This window comes from Symphodus melops (assembly GCF_947650265.1).
Source record: "Symphodus melops genome assembly, chromosome: 3".
Lineage (NCBI taxonomy): Eukaryota > Metazoa > Chordata > Actinopteri > Labriformes > Labridae > Symphodus > Symphodus melops.
In genome coordinates, this window is record NC_136693.1 from 14,706,305 (window position 1) to 14,728,362 (window position 22,058).

A 22,058-nucleotide genomic window follows, 5' to 3' on the forward strand; every position below is an offset into this window, starting at 1 on the left:
GCTTGTCATTTTTTCCTTATTGCTGAGTATAGAGCAGTAATCAGGAATAATTGTTAGATGAATAAAATAAATAAGAGGACTGTACAGTTATCATAGCCTTTCATCAGGCTGCTGCTTATACAACCTTGTTTAAGAAAGTGTTTTTTTATTCCACTGATGCGACAACTTGTTACATTGCTCTTGGTATGTACACTTAACATGGGGGCAATTTGCATCGTAATTCTCACTAAAAACTGGGGCTCACAAGGGGAAGCATATTTTAGATGGGTATAAAGAGAGAGAGAGAGAGAGAGAGAGAGAGAGAGAGAGAGAGAGAGAGAGAGAGCAAACATACTCACTTAAGTGAAAAATGTGTCACTATGGAGTGAAGTGTTTAATAGTCTTAATGTCAAATTAGACCTCGTGAGTAGTGTGCGTGTGTGGACATAGGCTATATATATATGTTGCTGTACAACTGATCAGTTTGTCTCCAAAAGAAACTGAAGATTGACACAAACAATTGGACGAAAACATTAGTCGTGTTGAAGAAATATTAAAAAAAGAAAACCCCACAGTTAAAAGCTTATTCTGTCAATACTGTGAGTCTCGGAGCTGTTTGGGAACAATGGAGGAACTGGCCCGGGAGAGCATCAGCCTGCTGGCCCGCTCTGCGTCTCACGCGGACCCGCCTCGGCTCGGCTCGTTCGGTGCAGTCTTCATCATGCTGAAGTCCGCGCTGGGAGCCGGACTGCTCAACTTTCCTTGGGCCTTCGAGAAAGCCGGAGGTGTGAACACCGCCATCAGTGTGGAGCTGGTAAGGACACAGTCACATACCTTAAACACCAACTTCGTTAAAACTAACAGTGTTGTCATGCAAGTTGTTTAAATAAGGTGTTTATTGTGCACATCAAATTCACTGCATAAAGACTTCGTCATTGCTGAGAATAATTAGCCTATATATTGACTGCAGATTTTTTAAATGATACATTTTAAAATATAAAACTATAATTAATTGTTTTAATTAAAACATCTAAGACTGATTATATTAATTATTTGATATTTGTTTTTTTATCTAAACTCTTATTGCTAATCTGAGGTTTTGGCTGTTTGTCTGAATGGGAAGACTCTCCACCCTGCTGTCTCTTCCTGGTGTGAAAGAGGCTCACTTTTGTCACAGCTGAGCTCTAATGAAGCTAACTTTCTTTGCAGTCACAAAACGTGTGTGTGTGTGTGTGTGTGTGTGTGTGTGTTTGTGTTTGTGTGTTGTCTTCCATACCACTCTCCAAGAATAAGCCCAAGTCCTTAAATATCTGCTGGTATTGAGACCAATCCAATAACTATTATTTATACACGTATTTATATACAACCACATCATATATGAATATATATGGAGGCCTTCAGTCTATATGTTAAAATGAATTACTTCTACATTAGCCATATGTTCCTGGCCCCATTATTTAATTATTTGCCTGCTGGGTTTCTGTGTGTATCAGCAAAATAAAGTTTGTGTTTCTCTGTTTTTTCCCTGTAGGTTTCTCTGGTTTTCCTCATTAGTGGTTTGGTGATCCTGGGTTATGCCTCGTCAGTCAGCAGGCAAAAGACATATCAGGATGTTGTTAGTGAGGTGTGTGGGCGAGCAGTGGGTCAACTCTGTGAAGTCTGCTTCTGCTTCAACCTCTTCATGATATGTGTGGCCTTCTTGGTAGTGGTGCAGGATCAGCTGGAGAAATGTAAGTAGCCTACTGAATCCATTTATTCAAATGATGTAGGTTCTGACATTATTGCAGCTCATAATTCATACACTCCTTAGGAAACCATTTCTGAATACATTTTTTGAGATTTTTGTCGTTACGTGTGTTATATGGTATCTGTAATGCAGTGGTACTATTTCATTCCAGTATTTATCAGGATTATAAAACATATTTTGACGATTAAGGGGATTGTATCAGATATTGGATAGGATTTGACCATGATAACTGAGAAATCATCCCATGCCATTAAACACTCCACTTCACAATTCTATGACAGGCTCAGAGGAAAAAATTCTAAACAAATATCTAATTGTTTATTTTTTATTTGCACATTTTTTTTATATTCAAAGTTTAACAGCAATAGTGTCTGTATTAGTCTTTCCACTGAGATGTTTTCAAGAATTCCAACAAATCATAAAGAAGAAATTCTGAAATGTATTAAAAATGTGCTAGATGTATATGTTATGAGTGATTAAAATGTGCAGTGTGCGAGTACTTTTTTGGAGTGAAGCCTAAGATTGGACTAGATAAACCCGAGTAAAATCTTGGGTCAGGAGGATGTAAATCATTGAATAAGGTATTTGAGTCTTATTCAAATTGATGAACAAGAAAACTACATGACAGAGCTCGGGCAGAAAAACAAGGAGGAGGAACCAAGTGCAGCAAACAAAAAATTGTATTAAACAAAAGGCAAAACAAAAACGTACTTAATTAAACAAAATCCAAAATGAGAAAAACCCATGAGCAAAAACAAAGTACAGCCGAAGGAGCAGGGAACAAACGAAGGGCTCAGACTGATAACAAACTACACTGATGATCCGCAAAGAATCTACAGACAACAATGAAGGTAACAAACACAGAGACTAAATAGACATGAGGTAATTATACACAGGTGAGACTAATGACACAGGTGAGGACAATCAGGGCAATCAGACAGGCGGGAAACACGAGAAACAAAGAACACAAGACCAGAACACTTGAGGGAGGTAAAAAGTAAAACCCAACACTAACACCACCACCTAAACCAGATGTTACAAAATAAAACAGGAAACACTAAAGACTAGACTTATTAAAACACAACACAGGAAATAAACTGAGTAAGGGATCAATTTATCAGCCATACAAAAAATAATCTCCCTCAAACCTCAAATCATCCACACTTTCATTTTCAGTGTGAAGGTAGACATGTGACTGTCAACCCTACTGCAATGGATTTTTTTTATGTTTGACTTTGTCATGTTCTTATCTGGAACACTTCAAATCTCTTCAGTGTTTTTTCTCTCCAATTATTTACAGCACATTCAATTGGATTTGCAAAACACCTCCGACCACTAACAAATCTATTTGTTTTGAAAACTCTGCTTAGAGAGAGAAATGGAGACTGAATAATAAGAAGGATATATTTAAGGAGGCATGACTTTAAATACGTAAACAGAACAGAACTGCTCTATTATTGTTTTCATCCATCAACATTACAGAAACATAAATGTTGTATGTGTTTGGATGTCTTGTATTGCATACTTATGCTCTCATGCTAAAACATATTCATTTTAAATCTTTCTTGTTCTCCTCAGTGTGTATTTCTTTATATGAGTCTGTAACTGGATCCAGTGAGGCAGACATACCGTATCACTGGTACACAGACCAGCGATTTGCTCTCTTCATCATGTGCCTCGTCATCATCCTACCCCTGTCAATCCCAAAAGAAATTGGCATCCAGAAATACACAAGGTACTGTACACAACATGTGTTATTGGTCAGAATAATTTCTAGCTTGTTTGTAGTTTAACTGTTTTCACTGTGTGTTAGTGTTTTGGGGACGCTGGCTGCTACGTATCTGTGTGTGGCAGTGATCGTCAAATATTACCTGATGGAGAGTCATTCTGTTATAACAACTCCTGCGCACAGTCAAGGGTCAGTAAACTAATGAATGAGTGTGTATTTACCATTGGCTCCATATTTTTAGATTAGTTTTTTTTAGTTACTGTGTGTGTATGTTGTGTGTTTTCAGTGTCAGTTCGTGGGCTTCGATGTTCAGTGTTGTGCCAACCATCTGCTTCGGCTTCCAGGTATTCAATCTTTAAAGAGTAGGTGTTCTGATTGGCTCCTGGGAACACTGTTAACACCACTTGAGGGCACTATTTGTGAATACTTGATACTGGAGTTTTAAGGAAATATACGATTTTCTACAACTTTTTTTTTTATCTGCACAAAATTGTTTAAATCAATGAATGGTTGAGGTCTAAAACTAGTTGGTTCCAAGTAGGGAGACGTGTTGTTAACTGTATGCAAAGATGGCTTGGTTAACATAGTTATGGTGTAATTCTTGTTTTTGAATATATTTCCATTTAAAACCTAACAAAAGAAGACCATATTCATGTTTGTCACCAACTCATCTTTCCATACACAAACAGTTAAATGAGCTTGCATAGCCATACATAAATGAATAACACTTTTTTGTGGGGAAATGTTGTTGCATATGCTTGTAAAGGGAACACTTGATTCAATAAAACACTTTTTGTGTAACTTCAAAACAGACTTTACTGTGGGCTTTAAAAGTAGAAGAAATAACATAATAACAAAAACCCAAACACTGAGGGCAAAAAGCACCCAGAAAAAAGTTAAGACACAGAAAGTCTGAATGCACCAAAACACAGGAGAGTAGAAAGCTGCACGAGTTAGGAAAAGGACAGTAAACAAGTTGATAGAAAATGAAAACATTTTAAACAAATATTAACTTTATAATTTACAAATACATAAAAGCAAATTAAAAAGAGATCATTGCACAATAATAGAGTAAATTAGAATAGGTTTAAAACATGATTTATAAAGAACTCACAGTTCATCAAGGTCTCTGGATAGCAAAGAAAGATATTCCTGACAGAAAAAAAAAAGTAATTCCCTCTCATGTTCCAAACGGATTTATCAAATGCTGTGCTTGTATTTCTCTGCAGTGCCATGAAGCTTGTATAGCAATCTACAGTAGCATGGAGAACCAGAAGCTCTCCCACTGGGTGCTCATCTCTGTGCTCTCCATGTTTTTCTGTTTACTTATCTACACTCTCACAGGTGAGTTCATCTCTACAATGTAGACCTCTTAGCTCTATGTGCTTACCTGAAGGCTGCTGATCACATCCAATCTCTCATCTCCAGGTGTGTATGGTTTCATGACGTTTGGAAGAGACGTTGCCTCAGATATTTTGATGTCATATCCAGGAAATGATGTGGTCATGATCATTTCCAGGCTACTTTTTGGAATATCAATTATTACAATTTATCCAATTATTCTTCTTCTGGGGCGGTAAGTGGTGCTGAAGTTGATTTATTTTGTGTGGTGAGAGTCAATGTGTTTCATGTTTGTGTGTGTCTCTCACTCTTTGTGAAACAGGTCTGTGATCCTGAACTTGGTGCTGCGAATTCAAAGACGTCGCCGGGGAATCGTCACTCATTTGTTTGAGAGTCGTTGCAGAGTTGTTCTCACTGTGATCTGGATCTCCATCACTCTTCTCATTGCAATGTTTGTGCCCGACATGGGTGAGGTCATCAGTGTCATTGGAGGAATCAGCGCCTTCTTCATCTTCATTTTTCCTGGTACGTAAACAACTTCATTATTTGTTTATGCATCTGTATTTTTAACGACATAATGAGATATGCATGGACATTATTAGATCATGTTCCAGTTTAAAAGTCCATTTAAATTCACCTCACCTGCTTCAATCTTGTACATTAAACTTCAATTGAAAGACATGCCAGTGACTCAATGTGGTGTATTTTTTTTTTTTATCGTACTTGTAGGTCTTTGCTTAGTGTGCATCATGCAGACTGAACCTGTGACTGCAAGAGTCAGGTGAGTAGAAACAACAAAATAATAATTTCACCTCTAAAAGCAAACAAGACTGTTAGCAAGGATGCTTCCTGGTTGGTGCCAATCAAGTGATAAACAGAAACCTGCCATACACAGAAAAGATTCACGTTGTATGTTTGTCAGGATGACATGTCATCAGAAAACACTACTAAGAATGTAGGACAAAACTGAGGGGGCGACAAAATCAACTCAAAATGGTACTTCCTCACTGTAGCTTTAACTTTAACTGAATGTGTACTCTATAGATTGTTTCAGTCACTAAGTAGCAAGGCAGCCAAACAAGTAAAACTGTTCAATAAATAAAAGGTAAATGTCTTGTGAATTTGAACCCCTGCTGTCTGACCTGATGTCTCTAAATTCCTGCCATGGTTTTCTTCTTCACTGCAGGGTGGTTTTAACAGTTTGGGGAGTTATAACAATTGTAGTTGGAACCTTCATCTTTGGACAGAGCACAACCATCGCCATCATGGAGCTTTTCCAAAAGTTCTGAATTCCTCATTACCACTGACAGCAGTGGCCACTGTTAGTTTGCTCTGTGAAGCTCACCTCTTGTTGCTAAAAGTTGGATTTTTGGAGCTGACTGTTACAATGATAATACCTTTCAAGATCATCCATGACTTTGATATGAAATATTTACGCTGAAAGATGTGCATAAATGTTTGATTTTATGATGTTTGATAGAAAAATATGAATAATTTAAAAGGGAATTTACGTTGTTAAAGCTGTAGCGGTTCAACTTTTGAGTTGTAACACATTTTTGTTAAATATATGGGCCTGTTTTATTATTCTCACGTGCTATGCCAATAATATACTTGTATTTTAAAGCAGATCAAAGTATTGGTGCTTAATTACTTCTTTTGTACTTAAAAAAAACTCCCACCAGGGGGCAGTATTGACCCACAAAAACATTAATCTGAAAAGTCCTCTATATTTGTGTGGAGCAGTTTATTGGTGCTACAGAGAAAACTATTATCAGTATTGTAATGATCACAGGGCTCACACTAACAGGTTTACATCAATAAAACAAATATAGTGTTATTTTGCACGTCAGCCGGGTGGATTTTATGCCCCCCTGAGTTATTTTATGTCATATTTTATATATGTATGCCTACTTATATGTGTGTGTATGTATATATATAAAAGTAGGATGTATGAGTCTCTTCCTCTGCTGTCTTCTCTGTCTCTCCACTGACCTCTACATGGCCTGAATCATGTGAGTGAAATATGTGCACCTTTCATTGAGCACAGATTCATGGCTGAGCTATGCTGAATATCACTGTTTATTGTTTATTGACTTCAAGTTTAAAGGAGTTATGGCCCACTGCCTGTAAGTGTGCACATGCTCACACATTAATGTACGAGTGAATAGTGATTTACTGTAAATGCACAAAAGGGGGTCTGTATATGTTGTTCTGCCTGGAGGAGTCTGCGTCAAAGCAGCATATCAGCCATGTTAAATTCACACACTCATCAGTCTGAATAGCTTCAGAGCATTAATAAGAAGTTATCTTAAAAACAGACCACCCAGAAACACAGAGCCGCTTCATATTTGCTCCTTCGTTATATCATAGGCTTTTTTCACCTCATGCTGCATGAGTGTCCTCAAAGGAAAACCTCAAACTGTGATACTCTACTTGTGTTTAGCTCAAGGGATTATATTCCAACCTGCTGGCCAAATGACTAAATCCACTAAATGCCTGAGTAAAATCCTCGAAAATCACCCAAACCTCTTCATGAATCCAACAGCTGCACTCACTTTGAACCAGCCCACAGATTTGTAAAGGAAAACTTAATTTATCTGCCAGTTAAAAGCCCTTTAAGACTTTTCTATCTCCGAAAAGGAAATAATGAAAAAACTCTTTCACTAAGGAGTTTACAGCAACGCTTGATGCTGAGGTAAAGTAGAATCCTAATCTGAGTGAAATGCTATTCTTATGTTATTATGTACCAATTAAACAGTTTGCATGTTTATGTAAATAAAGTTCATATAAATAAAGTGAGGTTCACGTTGGTACATTTTGAGGTGAGATGTAGCACATTATAAAGGGTCAGTTATATTTCACCCTGCAGTGAGTCTGACTCACTTGTTTTGGTTTAAAAAAGAAATGAACAGGTTACGTCCTGTAATTAGTTGGTAACAGCACTGTAGGAGCCACATTTGTCAGCTGTCTATCATGGCATGTTATATCATCCAATAACTAATTAAAACTATAATTCTCAATTTAATTAACACTCAGGCATACATTTGTAATGTATACTAACTACTGACAGAAACCATGTAGCGTAAAATTCAATTGACATATTGTGATTTAATAGTTAACTGTTGTCCCATCCGTTTAAACGGAAGAGGCGGAGCTGATAACATTGTGCAGTCAGTGGGGGGTGATTCAAATTTTTGGCTTCACTTGGGGAAGCCGTAATGTCGTCAATCTTTTTATTCAGACATTGGTGTTATTCAATCTTTGACAACAAAGTCAGAGCTTGCAAACTACATTTTCAAAATGTCAAGTTTCAATGATAATTTGCTCTGTGTGATTGGGTAAGCATGTTATCTTGTACTATTATTTTTTTAATGTTTTGTGTGGCCCTTTTCTTTGATGGGAGTAGGCCAATTTAATGCCAGGGCTCACCTTGTCATGGTTTAGTTTTGTATTTTCCTAGTTTGGTGGGTAGTGCTTCCTTTATTATCTTGTCATCTCTTATCATGGCGTTTCCCTTGTGTGTTTCTTACTTCAGTCTTAAGTGTTTCCTGATTTATATTATAGTTTAGTCAGGACCACTTTGTCAACATGGATACATTGAAACAATTATTTATATTTGGCAGTATAGCTCTAAGGGATCACCCTGCCCTTCCACGTTCTTAAGTGGAAAGCATTACGCAGGGACAGCGCACATCCTTGCCCTTCCTGTGCATACAAGGAATGCTATAAAGCAGGGAGATAAGCAGCAAACCCCCAGAGAAAGCATCAATGACAAGCATGACATTGATTAAGTCAGAAGAGCAAAAGAAAGGAGCAGGGGAAGAGGAGGGTTGCAAATGCACAAAATAAGGCGGCAAAAGAACTATTTGGCTAACAGGATACTTTCAGCAGATCAGCTGACACAAACTCTGTCACAATATTAAAGCATGAGTCCGTGACCTGCCAGAACTTACGTGAGGCTCTATTTTTAGTGTTAGTATCAGTGTTGTCTTGTTTCCTGCGTCTCTATGTTTCCCCTGATGTCTTGATTATCCTAATTGTCCTCACCTGTCTCATTAGTCTCACCTTTACCCCATGTCTATTTAGTCTCAGTGTTTCTTACCCTCTGTATTGGTTCATTGTCTTACGTAACCTTTTTTCTGTCAGATTGTTTGGATGTTTCCTGTTCCTCGTTTTGGATTTCGTTTTGTTTTGCCTTTTTATTATACAGTACATCATTTTTGGTCAGTATCTGCACTTGGGTCCAGTCTTTACCTCTTTTCAACCAATTACACACTTGGTGTCATGGTTTGGTTTTGTTCTGCATTTAATCCTGTTTTAGTTTTCATTATTTCTCTCGTGTTCTGTGTGTTCCTAGTGTGGTTTACTTTAGTCCGTAGTGTGTTTCCCTGTTTCCTTGTGTCCTCCTATGATACCTGTTAGTTTATTTCCTGTGTTGTGTTTTAAGTCTAGTCTTTAGTGTTTCCTGTTTTATTTTGTATATCTGGTTTTGGTGGTGTCAGTGTCAGGTTTTACTTTGTACTCGTCTTCAGTGTTCTGGTCTTGTATTCTTTGTTCCTTGTGTTTCCCGCCTTTCTGATTACCCTGATGTTCCTCACCTGTCTCGTTAGTATCACCTGTGTCTGATTACCCCTTGTCTATTTAGTCTCTGTGTTTGCCTGAGTTTCTTGTTGGTTCATTGTATTGTCATTGTCTCGTGGTCTGTCGTCCTGGAATGTGTTTCATGTCCCTCCTCCCTGTGTTTTCTCCGTCGTGGTTTTTTGGATTTTGGTTTTTCTAAGTAAGTTTTTGTTAAATAAATCTTTAGTTATTCTGCATTTGGGTCCTCCTCTCCTGTTTCCTGCCTGCACGATCGTGACAGAATGAACCAACCCATGACACTTGGCCACCAGAAACGGTTCTAACAACTCAGATTCCCTTCTGCCCGCTTTGGTTGGTTATTACAATTCTTTTTGAAGGGAACATAAATGTGGAACATACATGGAAATATGCCTTCAATGTATCATGGCAATCTATCCAACCGTTGTTCAGACTTTTTACTCAAAGAAAGAAATGCTGAAGGAGCTGTCAGGTTCCACCTTATCATTAAAATTTACTTTACTGGACATCTGTACAACACATTATTGAAACCTACCCAACCTAACAATTATGGAATTTTTTCAGTCTGTACCAAACAATGACCGATCATCACTGCCTTTCCTGGAGCCATATCCCCGTGGCTGGCTAAAACTCATCAACTATTCTCTGCATTAGATTATCTTTTCATTTTCCTCGGCTTCTGAGAAATAATTTGCAGGCCTCATTATTATGCTGTCCCCTGTAGCTACTTGGTAACTGAAAGATTGCTTGTAATGTAGGCTTCGGTAGACATAATTAATGAAATGGCAATTTGTGGCATCGTTCCTTTTAAATGTTAATTGGTCCTGATAAGAGTGTCAGCAAAAGTACTGTGTGAAGGAGGATGGCTACATATCTTTCTATAACACTGACAAAAATCTGCACATATACCTTTTGTGTCAACAATGGACAAAAAATGTGTTTCTGTTTAATTAGTAGTTTTATGGCTGTACCCAATAAGAAAAGGGAGGTGACTGTAGGCTATGACTGTTGTGACTTTGTGTGTCTAACTGCACTGTCTGAATGCCATGATTATATGTATGACCTTGTTTTCTATGCATCAAGGTTATGACCAGCAGGCTGCCATCATCATGATGGCGATAACGTGCATCCATCACTGTGCTGCTCAGACCTTTATTGAAGTGGTGACAGCATATTTTTGACCTCTGGGCTGAACTCTGCAGGATAATCGCTGCAGTTGCAATGAGCTCAGGTGAAGTAGAGGGCACAGTTGCCTTGTGTGAGAGTAAGACATTAGGATAACATTAAGTTCCATTTGTGTTGCTTCACAAGTGGCAAGTGGGTTACATGTAAATACAGAATATTCAATAAAAATACATGTTCATGACAAACCAACCCAAATTACAATTAGCAATATTTGAATTTAATGTTAAACAGGTTTTGGTGAATTTGAATGAGGAAAAAATTATATTAAATAAAATGGGAAAATCACATAAACTGCAAATGTGAATGAAGAACCACACAGATCACCTTCATCATCCCAACAAACTTCAAATAAACAAATTGACTCCAGTAGTCAGATACTGCATAGGTACCATTAGATTCTGAGACATGTTTCAGGGTAACTCTTGTAATTACATGCACACATGAACAAAAACAAAGATTAGAAAACAGCATTATAACTGCATTATACATATATTCTCCGTCATATGCAATTTCCCCTTACTCGCCCATTTCCTCTCTCTCTCTCTGCACACTAACAGCATCATAGGGGTGGATGCAGTGTAAGGTGAGGGTTTCTATATCTGTGTTGAATGAATGAGGAGAACATTGTCAAACAGACTTGTGGATCATCTTAGATTTATTTAGGCATGGTCAAATAACATAACTACAAAATATACATCACAAATAATAGCTCAGACATGCTTGATGACCAGAACCTTGCAGTTACTGGCACGCTGGAATCTCACAATAGTTGACATGCTGGACCAGGACTCTGCAGTCACTGGCCCAAAGTATTCTTCTTTACTGTCTTCCTTATATTCTGATAGAAAGACAGCCCACAAATAGTTGACTCTGTATAAGGCATGAAGAACACATCTCCTTGATTCAAATGTCAAACATCTATGTTCAGTAAAATCTCTCAGACAACAACAGACACTTGGCTCCAAACGAAATATAACTCTGCTGCTACTGTCATGAGATCTCTTACACATTTATGTATAACAGCTTCACAAACATAAAATAATTACTCTCACATGGTTGACACAATTAAAAGATATATCCACAAATTTATCAAGATGAATGAATCCATGAAAATACGTACTATCATGCAGTTATCACATTTTCTTAGTAAAAATGCGTTGTGTAAAAAATTACAACATAATCTTATTACACAGAATGTATTAGCTGCTCTTCTAATTCAATTCATAATTAATCCAAAAATCAAGCTTTAACAAGTGCAGAAAGTGGCAGACTAAACAGATTCCTGTTTAAAAGTAAGAATTCAGTTATGTGCTGGGCATGGACTCCAGATATGGGTTAAAACTTGGATAGTCTTCTTGGCATTTGGAACTGACTGTGTTTCATGTCAACAGCCTAGCTTTAACTCTCTGAAGCTGTTTAAGATATAAGGAGACATTCAACATACCCACAATGACAAGCAGGTTAATGAGCCATTAGTGGTCTCATTTATGTTATAATGCTAACATTTGCTTATCAATGCACAGAAGGAAAGGCTGATAAGAACATCCTTTGGCTCATAAACAAAAGTAATGGACGTTAAAATTTGACTTGAATGCATTCAATGATTGTATTTCTTTATTTTATGGAGATGACTCTCATCTTCTAGATGTGTAACAATTTATCAAGCAGATGTAGAGATATTTTACTGAACAAATAATTGTTTAAACTGCGGAGGAAAGAAGAGGTCAGGGGATCATTAAAGTCTGTTATTAATCCTGGATACAAGTAACACTTTTCAGGGGTGCTGGTGGATGAGTGCTTAGCCTGTGCAGCTCCTGTACAGAGGCTGTTGTCAACAGGAGTGATACCTAACCTGTGGTTACTGTCCCCAATGTCTTCCCAACTCTCTCTCTCTCTCTCATACACACTCTCTCTCTCTCTCTCTCCCTATTTTCAGACTCAATCCACTGTCCTGTATCTCCAATAAAGACACACAATTTTTTTTAATAATTTAGGAAGTAGCCGTTTCCATGCAATATCCGGTTGCCTTTAAGATTTTACTGTTTAAAGTCTTCTAGCCAAAATACCCCAAGTCAGGTGCTGTTTTGTTGTGCTGGTGATTTAATTTGATGCCATACCTCTTTTGCTAAGGTTTGCCCCACGTCCCATCTGGCTAGAATGCCTACGATGTCATAATTTATTAAATGTCTTAATTTCTTTTTGATCAAGACCAAACCAAAACATCTACCAGCAAACACATTTTAGAATAAGACACTTACAGAGGTCATAGAGAGACTTACAGATTCAATGGCTGAGTCACACAGTTGGTTTGTTAGTGGGGACCTGAGCTCAGCGCTGGAGGGGATTGGCTGCCCTTTGGAATAATATACAGTATGGATGCTGTCTGTCTCTCCACCCATTTGCAGAGGGCATTTAATTTTTTCATAGTCACATATGACCTTTAAAACCCCAATCTCTTTAATACCAATAGTGACGTATACTGTACTGTGTTGCATTTGATTTGAATACTAAAAACTCAAAACTTTTCCTTGTGTATTCAAGACAAAACTCACTAAAGCGGATCTTTTAACTTATTCAGGGATAAACCAATTTACTAAAATAATCAGCTTCTCATAATCTTTTTGTTTGACTTCAAAACACAATACTTTGCTTTAATCCTCACATTATGAGTTGTTTTTTTTTTTTGCACAGTTAATCTTCGAAACTTCCTCCATTATTTCCAAAATAAACTCCTACTCCCTTAGCCTCCACAAACATCTGCTTGAATTGACTGTCTCCCTCCATCTGTTGAAGTTTGAGATGCTGCATTTAGATAGCTGTGTAGGAACATTAGGACAGAAATAGAAAGATAACTTTACAGTGCACATTAATATTACAGGAGGAGTTATGGCAGTAAATCCAATGCTAGAATGTTTACACCCTACATTTTTGGAAATCCTAATTGCACCTGGATATCCCAAAGGTCCATTATTTATGAATGAGACTCCTTCTGTGTGTGTCCTGTTTTAACTTAGTCACATATTTCTGTTTGTTAAAGCCTTGGTTACCATTTTATGAGCAGCATAGCTGATCTATCTGAAGTATAATGTAAAATACAAACAACATTTAAACGAACGAAGCAGGTAAAAGACCTTAGTCATTTCTCTACAATGAATGACTTTGTCTCTATGCATGGTTTATAAACCCCCACTTACCATCCAGCGTTACTTATATTAGAGGGCATCTTCATAAAAAGAAGTCCCAATCTATTCTAGGGGCAAATGTGGGAGCACTTCAATGCATAAGGAGAGCTTAAATCAACATAAAATAAATTAAGCGTAACTCGTCCTTTAAATAAGCCCCGCCCTCTCAGATATCCGCATGCGCACTGATGATTTTAGTCACATGATAGCCTGGTTCTGTTTCCTGACTGCAGCTACTGTACGGTGAGTGTCTGATCAAACCTTACAAGTGTAAACCTCTTCAAACTGAGCAGATGTAGATAGAAACATCTCTGAAAACATCAAGTCTTTGTCAAAGTCTCCTTGTCACCATCCATATAGCTCGAGCTCTGCTGCTTTATGCCGCTGTGTTTCCTTACACTTCTGTCCATTTTAAATACCTCCATTATTATTCAGTTTCAGATGTTATAAACAGCCGCACTCTGCAGGGAATACACGCTTTACTTAAATGTGTTTTAAGAGCAGTAGTGAGGATACACTAATGTTGTGAGTTGTACTATTTTCAATGCAGCCTATCCAAAACAAAGAAAACGTGTCAACTGTGACATATGGTTATTGATGATGGTATGGCTGAGTATCACCATCAGTATCTGTAACATCAGTGACACTTTAGTAGACACTTCAACTTTGCAGAAATCTCTTGATCACCTTTTTAGGCAGTAGTGCTAACATCAGCAGGTCAACCTTTGACGAACACAGCAGCGAGTAGAATACTTATACATTCAAGCAGTGGTTAACAATTTGATTTATGAGGAATAATTGATGAATGTGCTGCCATTAGCTATATACCGGAGTACGTTGCCATTCATCAGTGAGTCACTGCAGACTAATCAAGAAATGACCCAGAAATACATTCTCCTGCCCACTGTTGTCATCTAAATCATGTGCACATGAGCAGAGGATTAGCTCTGGGGTTAATTTGATTCAGACTGTAATTTTTTTTATGTGTCACTTGTTAGAAATTGTTCAATAATTACATGAAGTTGAAAAAACAAACACATTTTGAACATTTCGTGATGGTATTTATTTTGTGCAACAAAGAAAAAAATTTGCTCAGAGATCAACTTTACTATAAACTCGTTTTGAAACGTTATGAGTCAATTATTTAACCCCTTTAATATTACTAGTTGGTGTTGTATTATATATCGTTGGAAAGCCTGAACTAGTCACCTTTACAAGCACAGCACACCCAAGGTCCCACAAGTGAGGTCTGGACTTACAGCAGGCCATCCTCTCCACTCCCAAACTCTGGAGGTATGATGTTCCTGGCTCTTCGGGAGAGAGCCTAGTCATCCTAGAAGATGGCGTTCGGTCCCAGATTCTGGAGATATGGGACTGCCACTGGCTCCAGAATCTCATTTCAATATCTCACTTCAATGATGACAGGTTCTGTTTTGCCTGTAAGAGAGGTACCGCCCCCATTGACACAAGTCACGTGATCTACCAACAGAAGAATATTGTTGGGGATTTTGACACATATTTTGGGGCGCTACCAACACGTTTAGCTTTGTTGTTAGTTCCACAAATGCACAATCCCTACAAGTTATACCTCATTGTAAAGATGACGAGTCAGGCTTTCCAACGATATATAACACAACACCACCTAGAGGGGCGACATTATTGACTGAAATAACGTTTATACGTTTTTATTTATTGAGATAATTCTGTTTGATTTATTCTTTAACCTTTCTTCAGCTTATTTTTCACGCTTGCATGCTTGTTTTGAGAGTGACTGCTGTCAGCCCCGTCTTTCTTTGTAAGTGTGATCAACAGTAATGCCATAAAGTTTAAACTTTATATTCTAGACATATCTGGGCTTTATGAATGTCATAACAGTTCATTCAGATGGGACAAAAAGGTGTGTGAACACTTAAACAGAAACACACCAAAGGTTTTATTATTGGTGATGGTGACTCAAAAAGGTTGAGAACTGCTTTAGACCAAGGAAAGTAATTTGATTGTAATTTTGACTAAATTTCATATAATTAATGTATTTATTAGAAAAATTAATTTGTTTTTCAATTTTAAGAAAAAAGCGATGCCAAAGGAGAAACATGCTGGGGGTTTTTTTTAAATTTCGAGATAATTGTACTTAGTAGGGCCTCCGTTAGACTTCGCGTTGTCTTTATTTGTAATTGATGATAATGTATACCTCTGTTGACTAAGAGGAACAATATATCGTAGTAGTGATTGATTCATAACATCTCTTGTGTTTTGAGTGGTTGGCCCTGTGAAGTAATCACCAGTCTTTACAGTCTGACCTGCTGCCCGAGGACACCACAAAACAATGAGTCAACATGAGTAATTCAACAGCACTCATGCATGTAGAGGGAAACGAGGGGCAGCAGAGCTTGGCCTTGGTTAAATTCACTGTGAAATGTTGTGCTTGCAGACTTTATTTCTTCAGATTGACTCAACCTGTGCTTTGTAAACGGGTCACTGAACAACCAAACAATCTGCTGGATCACATCTAAAAAGAAAATCAATGATGCAGACATGTCTTTTTTTTAACTGTTCTTGTTGTCATTCAACAGGTGAGGAGGATGAGTTCAAACAATGGGACCAGACGGAAAGTCAGGAAGCTCCACTATTTCAACAACATGGTCGCTGTGGACCAGGACACACACACTGAGATTCTGAGTCTTTTTAATAAAGTAAAGACCTATGTGAAACCGTCCAGTGGGGAGTGGTGCATCCCTGACCCAAATGCTGCTCTCAAACACTCTGCCGAGGAGCACTGCAGGCTGCAGGACCTAAAGGTGTCACTGAACGCTGTGAAGAACCAGCTCAGTGACAAGAACGTCCAGGTCTGGCACCAGCACACCAACTCCACAAATCGAGCCGGGAAAGTCATCGCCGCAGTGCGTTCTGCTGCTAACGCTGAGATCTGCACCCAGGCCTGGTGCAAGTTCTTTGAGATCCTGGGAACATTTGCTCTTCTTCCAGAGGAGGCTCTTCAAAACGGAGAACTGAACACGGTCCACCTTTGTGAAGCTCCAGGAGCCTTCATAACCTCTCTAAACCACTACATCAAAACTAGCGACTCTACACGCTACTGCGACTGGACCTGGGCTGCCAACACTCTCAACCCGTACCATGAGGCCAATGGAGGGAGCACCACCATTGCCGACGACAGGTTGATTGCCAACACGCTGCCCTGGTGGTTTTTTGGCTCAGATAACACGGGCGACATTATGCTGCAGAAACATCTGCTGGAACTGCAGGCGTTTGTGGCCAACATGCGCAGAGTCGACTTAGTGACAGCAGATGGAAGTTTTGACTGTCAGGAGAACCCGGATGAGCAGGAGGCGCTGGTGGCGTCGCTACATTACTGCGAGGTCACAGCTGCGCTGCTGCTCCTCAGCACAGGTGGCTCCTTTGTACTGAAAATGTTCACTATGTATGAGCACTCCTCTGTCTGCTTACTCTACCTGCTGAACTGCTGCTTTCACTCTGTAAACGTCTTCAAACCTGCGACTAGCAAAGCAGGAAACTCTGAGGTTTATGTCATATGTCTGAACTACGACGGAAAGGAAGCAGTGAGGCCTTTGCTCTCCAAGCTGATTCGTAACTATGGACCTCATATGACTGACCGTGAGGCACTTTTCCCCAAATCTCTTATACCAGAGTCATTTCTGAAACAGCATGAAGAAGTAAGTTCGTACTTCCACACACTGCAGTTGAGGACGATCACGGAAAACCTGCAGCTGTTTACGGGGATGAGTGCAGAGCAGAAGCAGCATCTCGATTACATCAGGGACTGTGCAGTTCAGGAATACCTGCAGCGCTTTCAGGTAGGAGTTCCTTGCACCGTAAACGTCACCTTAGAAATGCATGAGCTTTAAATGGCAGCTGACAAGAATCATTTAGTCAAGTTTTCAATCATATCACATGTTCTTCATAAGCAGGTTGAGTTTTTCTGGTCGTCATTGAATTTTCAATGTCAAACTTTCATTTTTTTTACGAAGCACTTAAGGGACTTTTTTTTGTCCATGTTGACCTAAAAGAAAATAAATGAATTAAAAATGTATGAGTGAAACTCTTTCTAAAGGGAAACAGTCCTTTTCAAGCTTTCAGTAAAGTCCAGTTTAGAGTACTTTTTAAGACGTAGTCTCCCTGTGAAAAATATGGACAGAAAAACCACAGTACTGTGTAGATTTTTGCATTGGCTGGTAAAATTGTACCTGACTGTAACGGACTAATCATCGTCTGAATTTAGAGCCAAAGGGAATAAGACCTGAACAGAACCAAGTCCTGCAGTAGTCACCCTCTGCTTGTACATCAGTTTGTATAGTACCTGAACAGGCCTTGTCTGAAAGCACCCAATCTGTCTTATTAGGTTATTTAGTTTAACGGAAATTAATCAAATCATTCATTAGATGACACAAAGACAGGACAATTTTAAATGCAATAACCCGTAAATGTTTTGAATTTTCAAGGAAAATGATGGAGAAATTCGGTTTGGTGAGCATTGGCACCGACAAAGGTCCCTGAGTGAGATTGCACTGCCATAAATTATCAAGGCTGTCTGACTTTCATCTTACTGTTTTGTGAAGCTCTTGCCAAACTTGTAAAAGCCTATCCATTATTACTCCTCGTTCACCTTCTTGCTTAGCTGCTCTCTCTTTTTTCTTTTTATCCGTCTTCCAGCCATTTTATCAAACAGTGTTGTGACAGGTTTGTTTTTAGTTAAAAGCTGGTGTGTGATCCAGTGCCATAAAGCCATACACACTCACGAGACAAATGCTGCCCGCTGCCAAAGTTACACAGTGCTGAAAGCAGGCGACCAAAGTGCTCTGTGGAAACGGGGTAGATGGCGTTCTCCCTGTGGCATCATGGCTCGAGAAATGAAGAGGCTTTATGCTGTTTAACAAAATTTACAATCTTACATCCTACACTAGGATCATTTACGTTGCCAAAAGATATTTTAAAAGTGAAGAAAATTGGGGCCGCTAGTGGCGCAGTGGCTGTGCGTCCGGCCTGTTGCTCCCCTCCCACATGCCCATCCCCACTCCCTCTCCCCAGTCTCCGATGCTATCCACTGTCCTCCCTCCATAATAAAGGCTAAAAATGCCTAAAAAATAAATCTTTAAAAGTGAAGAAAATTAAGATTTCTTTTGTCCTGCATGCTATGGTTGTGTCACGCACAACCATAGGGTGGCCCTATGGGGCTAACAATCCTCAAATGAACCCAGTAAAACACACTGCACACCTTAACAAAGTCAAAAGAAGGGATTTATTATCAACATGCAAACTAAATAAAAACAAAGATCAATTGAGAAACTAAAATAACAAAATACAACAGACAATCCCTGATCAAGAGATAGATAGATAGATAGATAGATAGATAGATAGATGGATGAATGTTGAAATGTGACTCTTTAAAGCATCTTTGTATCTGAGCTGAAGGCGTAATAAAGGTAGAAAATTGAGAAAGTAAATAAATTAATAAACACTCATTTTCACTGACTTTAAACAACTCTTATGATTAATTATTCTCTCCAGTCATCGTTTTTTCTGATGAGCTTTATATGTGCAAGTTTCTAATCAAAACATTTGGTCTGTGTGTTTAGGTGAGCCTCCTTCCCCGGAGTCGATGGGTGTCCCGTAACACGGTGAGTCCCGCCTGCTGCAGCATCTCAGCGGGCCGACCGCTGGGACAGAAGAAGCAAACAGGATCGTTCAATGAGCGAAGGGAATTGCAGACCCTGAGCTGGAGGGAGCGGATCAAGAGGGGTTGCCATGCCACAGAGATAAAGAGACACCGCATTAAGGCCAGTGGGATCGGCTGTGTGTTGGAGGGACCCCTGACTGAGTTTCCAGTGCATTCGTGGTACACTATTGTTGGGGCTGCATTGCCTGCAGTCAGAAACTCTCCAGTCTGTGACGGAGGATTGTTAAACCAACTTAATGAAGCCCTCATGGACACAAGAGTAGACTGGACTCTCACACCACCCTGTGACTCTTGCACTGTTATTTTCGCTGCCACCATCCTGTCTGAAGTAGCAGGTTTCTGTGTCTCCCCAGGCAACAGTGAGGAGATAAAAAAGAAGAGACAATGTCTGGTGTTTGGCCGCAGCCACGTCTGGGGAGAAAACCAACATGAGAATTTAGCCATAACCTTTTCTGCAGAGCCTTCCCTTCCTCAGAGAGGCTGTGTCCTATTGCATGACGGGGAGCCGTTATACCAGCAGCAGCTCCTCGCTTGTGTCGTGTCCTCCCTACAGACCCTGGACTCTGGGGATGCCCTCTTGCTGCCTGTGCTGTCTGCCTTCACTCGTGTTACAGCAGCTATTGTGCTTTGCCTGCACGTGTGTTTTCGCTCAGTCACTTTCAGGTGTCCTCCGCCCTCAGGTGTTGTTGGTTCCATTCTCGTGTGTGTTGGCTTCTGCCCTGAAGCTGCTGCAAACATACTCCCTGTTCTGACTGACGTCCGTGACTGCATGGGTCAGTTGTTAAGAGGAGCGGAGGACCCGTCGCCTGAGTGCGACAGACAGGTGATACAGTTTGTTCCCATGGAGGAACTTCTAACTGGAGGACTGAGTGAGTTCCTGTTGACCATGAATTCTGAAATCATCCAACAGAGACTACATTTACTCATGCAATCATAGTGCAGTGATGTTGGATCAGTTTGATTGCATTGGACATCCAGCAGATGGTCATTGAAATGTTTTATAATCGAAGAGTTCTGCTCCTATTTTGCATTGCACTCCTCTAACACTGTGGGATTGTCAACAGGATGCTACAGAATTGTTTTCATTTTTATTATAAATATTCTTATTATATGCCAGAACCTAGTGTCTACATTACCCACAATGCAACTCAACCAGTTAGGTCAGTAATTAATTTAGTTTTGTTACTTTCGTAGCATGAGATGGAAAGTTGCATACGGACGGTAAATAAACTCAAATTAACATCCCTTCGAGGTTTTCAATTTCAAACTGTTTTCAAACATGACTGATAAAGACTCAAGTGTCATCACTTGAGTCTTTATCAGATTTCTTATTCAGTAGAAGATCAGTATGTGTTTGTTTGTTCATAAGTGTCACTATTACGGTACATGATTTGTCTTCCAGAGAGATCTGAGGCTTTTAACTATAAAATGTCCTGTTGAGTCAAGAGCTAAAAACAAAAATTAAGGACACATGGAGTCTGTTGTTCATGTTCTAAATACTTTACAATTAGCCATTAATTGTCTACAATTAGACAATTAGCCATTAAGCTTCTGTTAGCATAAGAACAAATGTCAATCAGCTATAGGTTATCTAACTGCAGCTGGAAATCAACACCTAACAGTTGGATAACCTGGCTGACATCAAAACTTAACATCAACAAATTAACATCTTTTATGTACCTTATTGGTTTATCAGGAAAAGTGACTCGGTCTGGTTGTGAGTTTAGTTATTGCTCAATATTTAGGTGAAGAGACATTTTTAATGGAAGCTACCAAGATTACTTGATTAAATTTAAATAGGTTCCTCAGAAAAGACTCTCGACTCTAGATCAAACAGGAAGACAGAATGATGACACAAACCTTCAGTGCATGAAAATGCAAATTACTTTCAGTACTTGATCAACAGAAGTCATGCGTGACTAAACTCACTGAGGATTTTAAGGAGGTTGAATAAACAAGAGTGGAGCCCTCGGCACCAAACCTCCTGTCAGTCACAGATGGTTTGTGTTGAAATCCACATCACAGAGACCCTGGAGTTTTAGCCTGAAGTGCCTTTTATATTCGATTATATCTTAGGGTTGTCAGGGATCTTTTTGTCTCTTTACCATGTTGAAGGTTACTGCCAGCTAGCTGTTAAGCAATTTCTTTAATTATGTCCAACCTATTAACACGTGAAAGTATAGCCTGTGTTCACTGAAGTGTCTGATGCTGCATCAGCTGGATATGAAGGTAGCTGCTTGGAAAGGAAACATGCTAATTACTTAGCATACATTTGAAATAAGTTTTTGTTTTTAATATTACCACAATGTGATCGTGAAGTTGATTTTCTAAAATAAATAATAAAATTTGTTCTTGGTAATGACACAAAGTCTAAGTTTTTTGTCTCAGCCATTGGACTCATTAAGGGTGGTAAAATCCCAGCCAAACTCTGAACGAACAACTTCTCTATTGTCAAAGATTAATTACAAAAGAGTATGATTGCAGTATGTTTTAACATGAGATAGCTGTCCAATTGTAATATCCCTGTGCTTCTTTATGCACACATAGCACACATGTGCTGCTTCTTCTTTAAAGTAGTCCACA

The 22,058-nt window shown here is 39.0% G+C and overlaps 2 protein-coding genes across 2 annotated transcripts; both read left to right on the forward strand.

Annotated features, from left to right (window-relative positions):
- Positions 1–604: 604 nt before the first annotated feature.
- On the forward strand, positions 605–6,315 carry slc38a8b (solute carrier family 38 member 8b; the record flags this gene model as incomplete). The annotated part of the gene is made up of 10 exons (XM_079340214.1): positions 605–793; positions 1,511–1,709; positions 3,305–3,461; positions 3,540–3,644; positions 3,742–3,799; positions 4,685–4,799; positions 4,884–5,031; positions 5,119–5,321; positions 5,526–5,577; positions 5,983–6,315. The coding sequence occupies 10 exons, from the start codon at positions 605–607 to the stop codon at positions 6,083–6,085; spliced, it is 1,329 nt and encodes a 442-aa protein (XP_079196340.1). The 3' UTR covers positions 6,086–6,315.
- A 7,614-nt stretch (positions 6,316–13,929) lies between these two features.
- Positions 13,930–21,843, forward strand: cmtr2 (cap methyltransferase 2). The gene is made up of 3 exons (XM_079339263.1): positions 13,930–14,005; positions 16,336–17,595; positions 19,375–21,843. Exons 2-3 carry the CDS (start codon positions 16,345–16,347, stop codon positions 20,410–20,412), a joined length of 2,289 nt encoding a protein of 762 aa, XP_079195389.1. The 5' UTR covers positions 13,930–14,005; positions 16,336–16,344; the 3' UTR covers positions 20,413–21,843.
- The last annotated feature ends 215 nt before the right edge of the window (positions 21,844–22,058 follow it).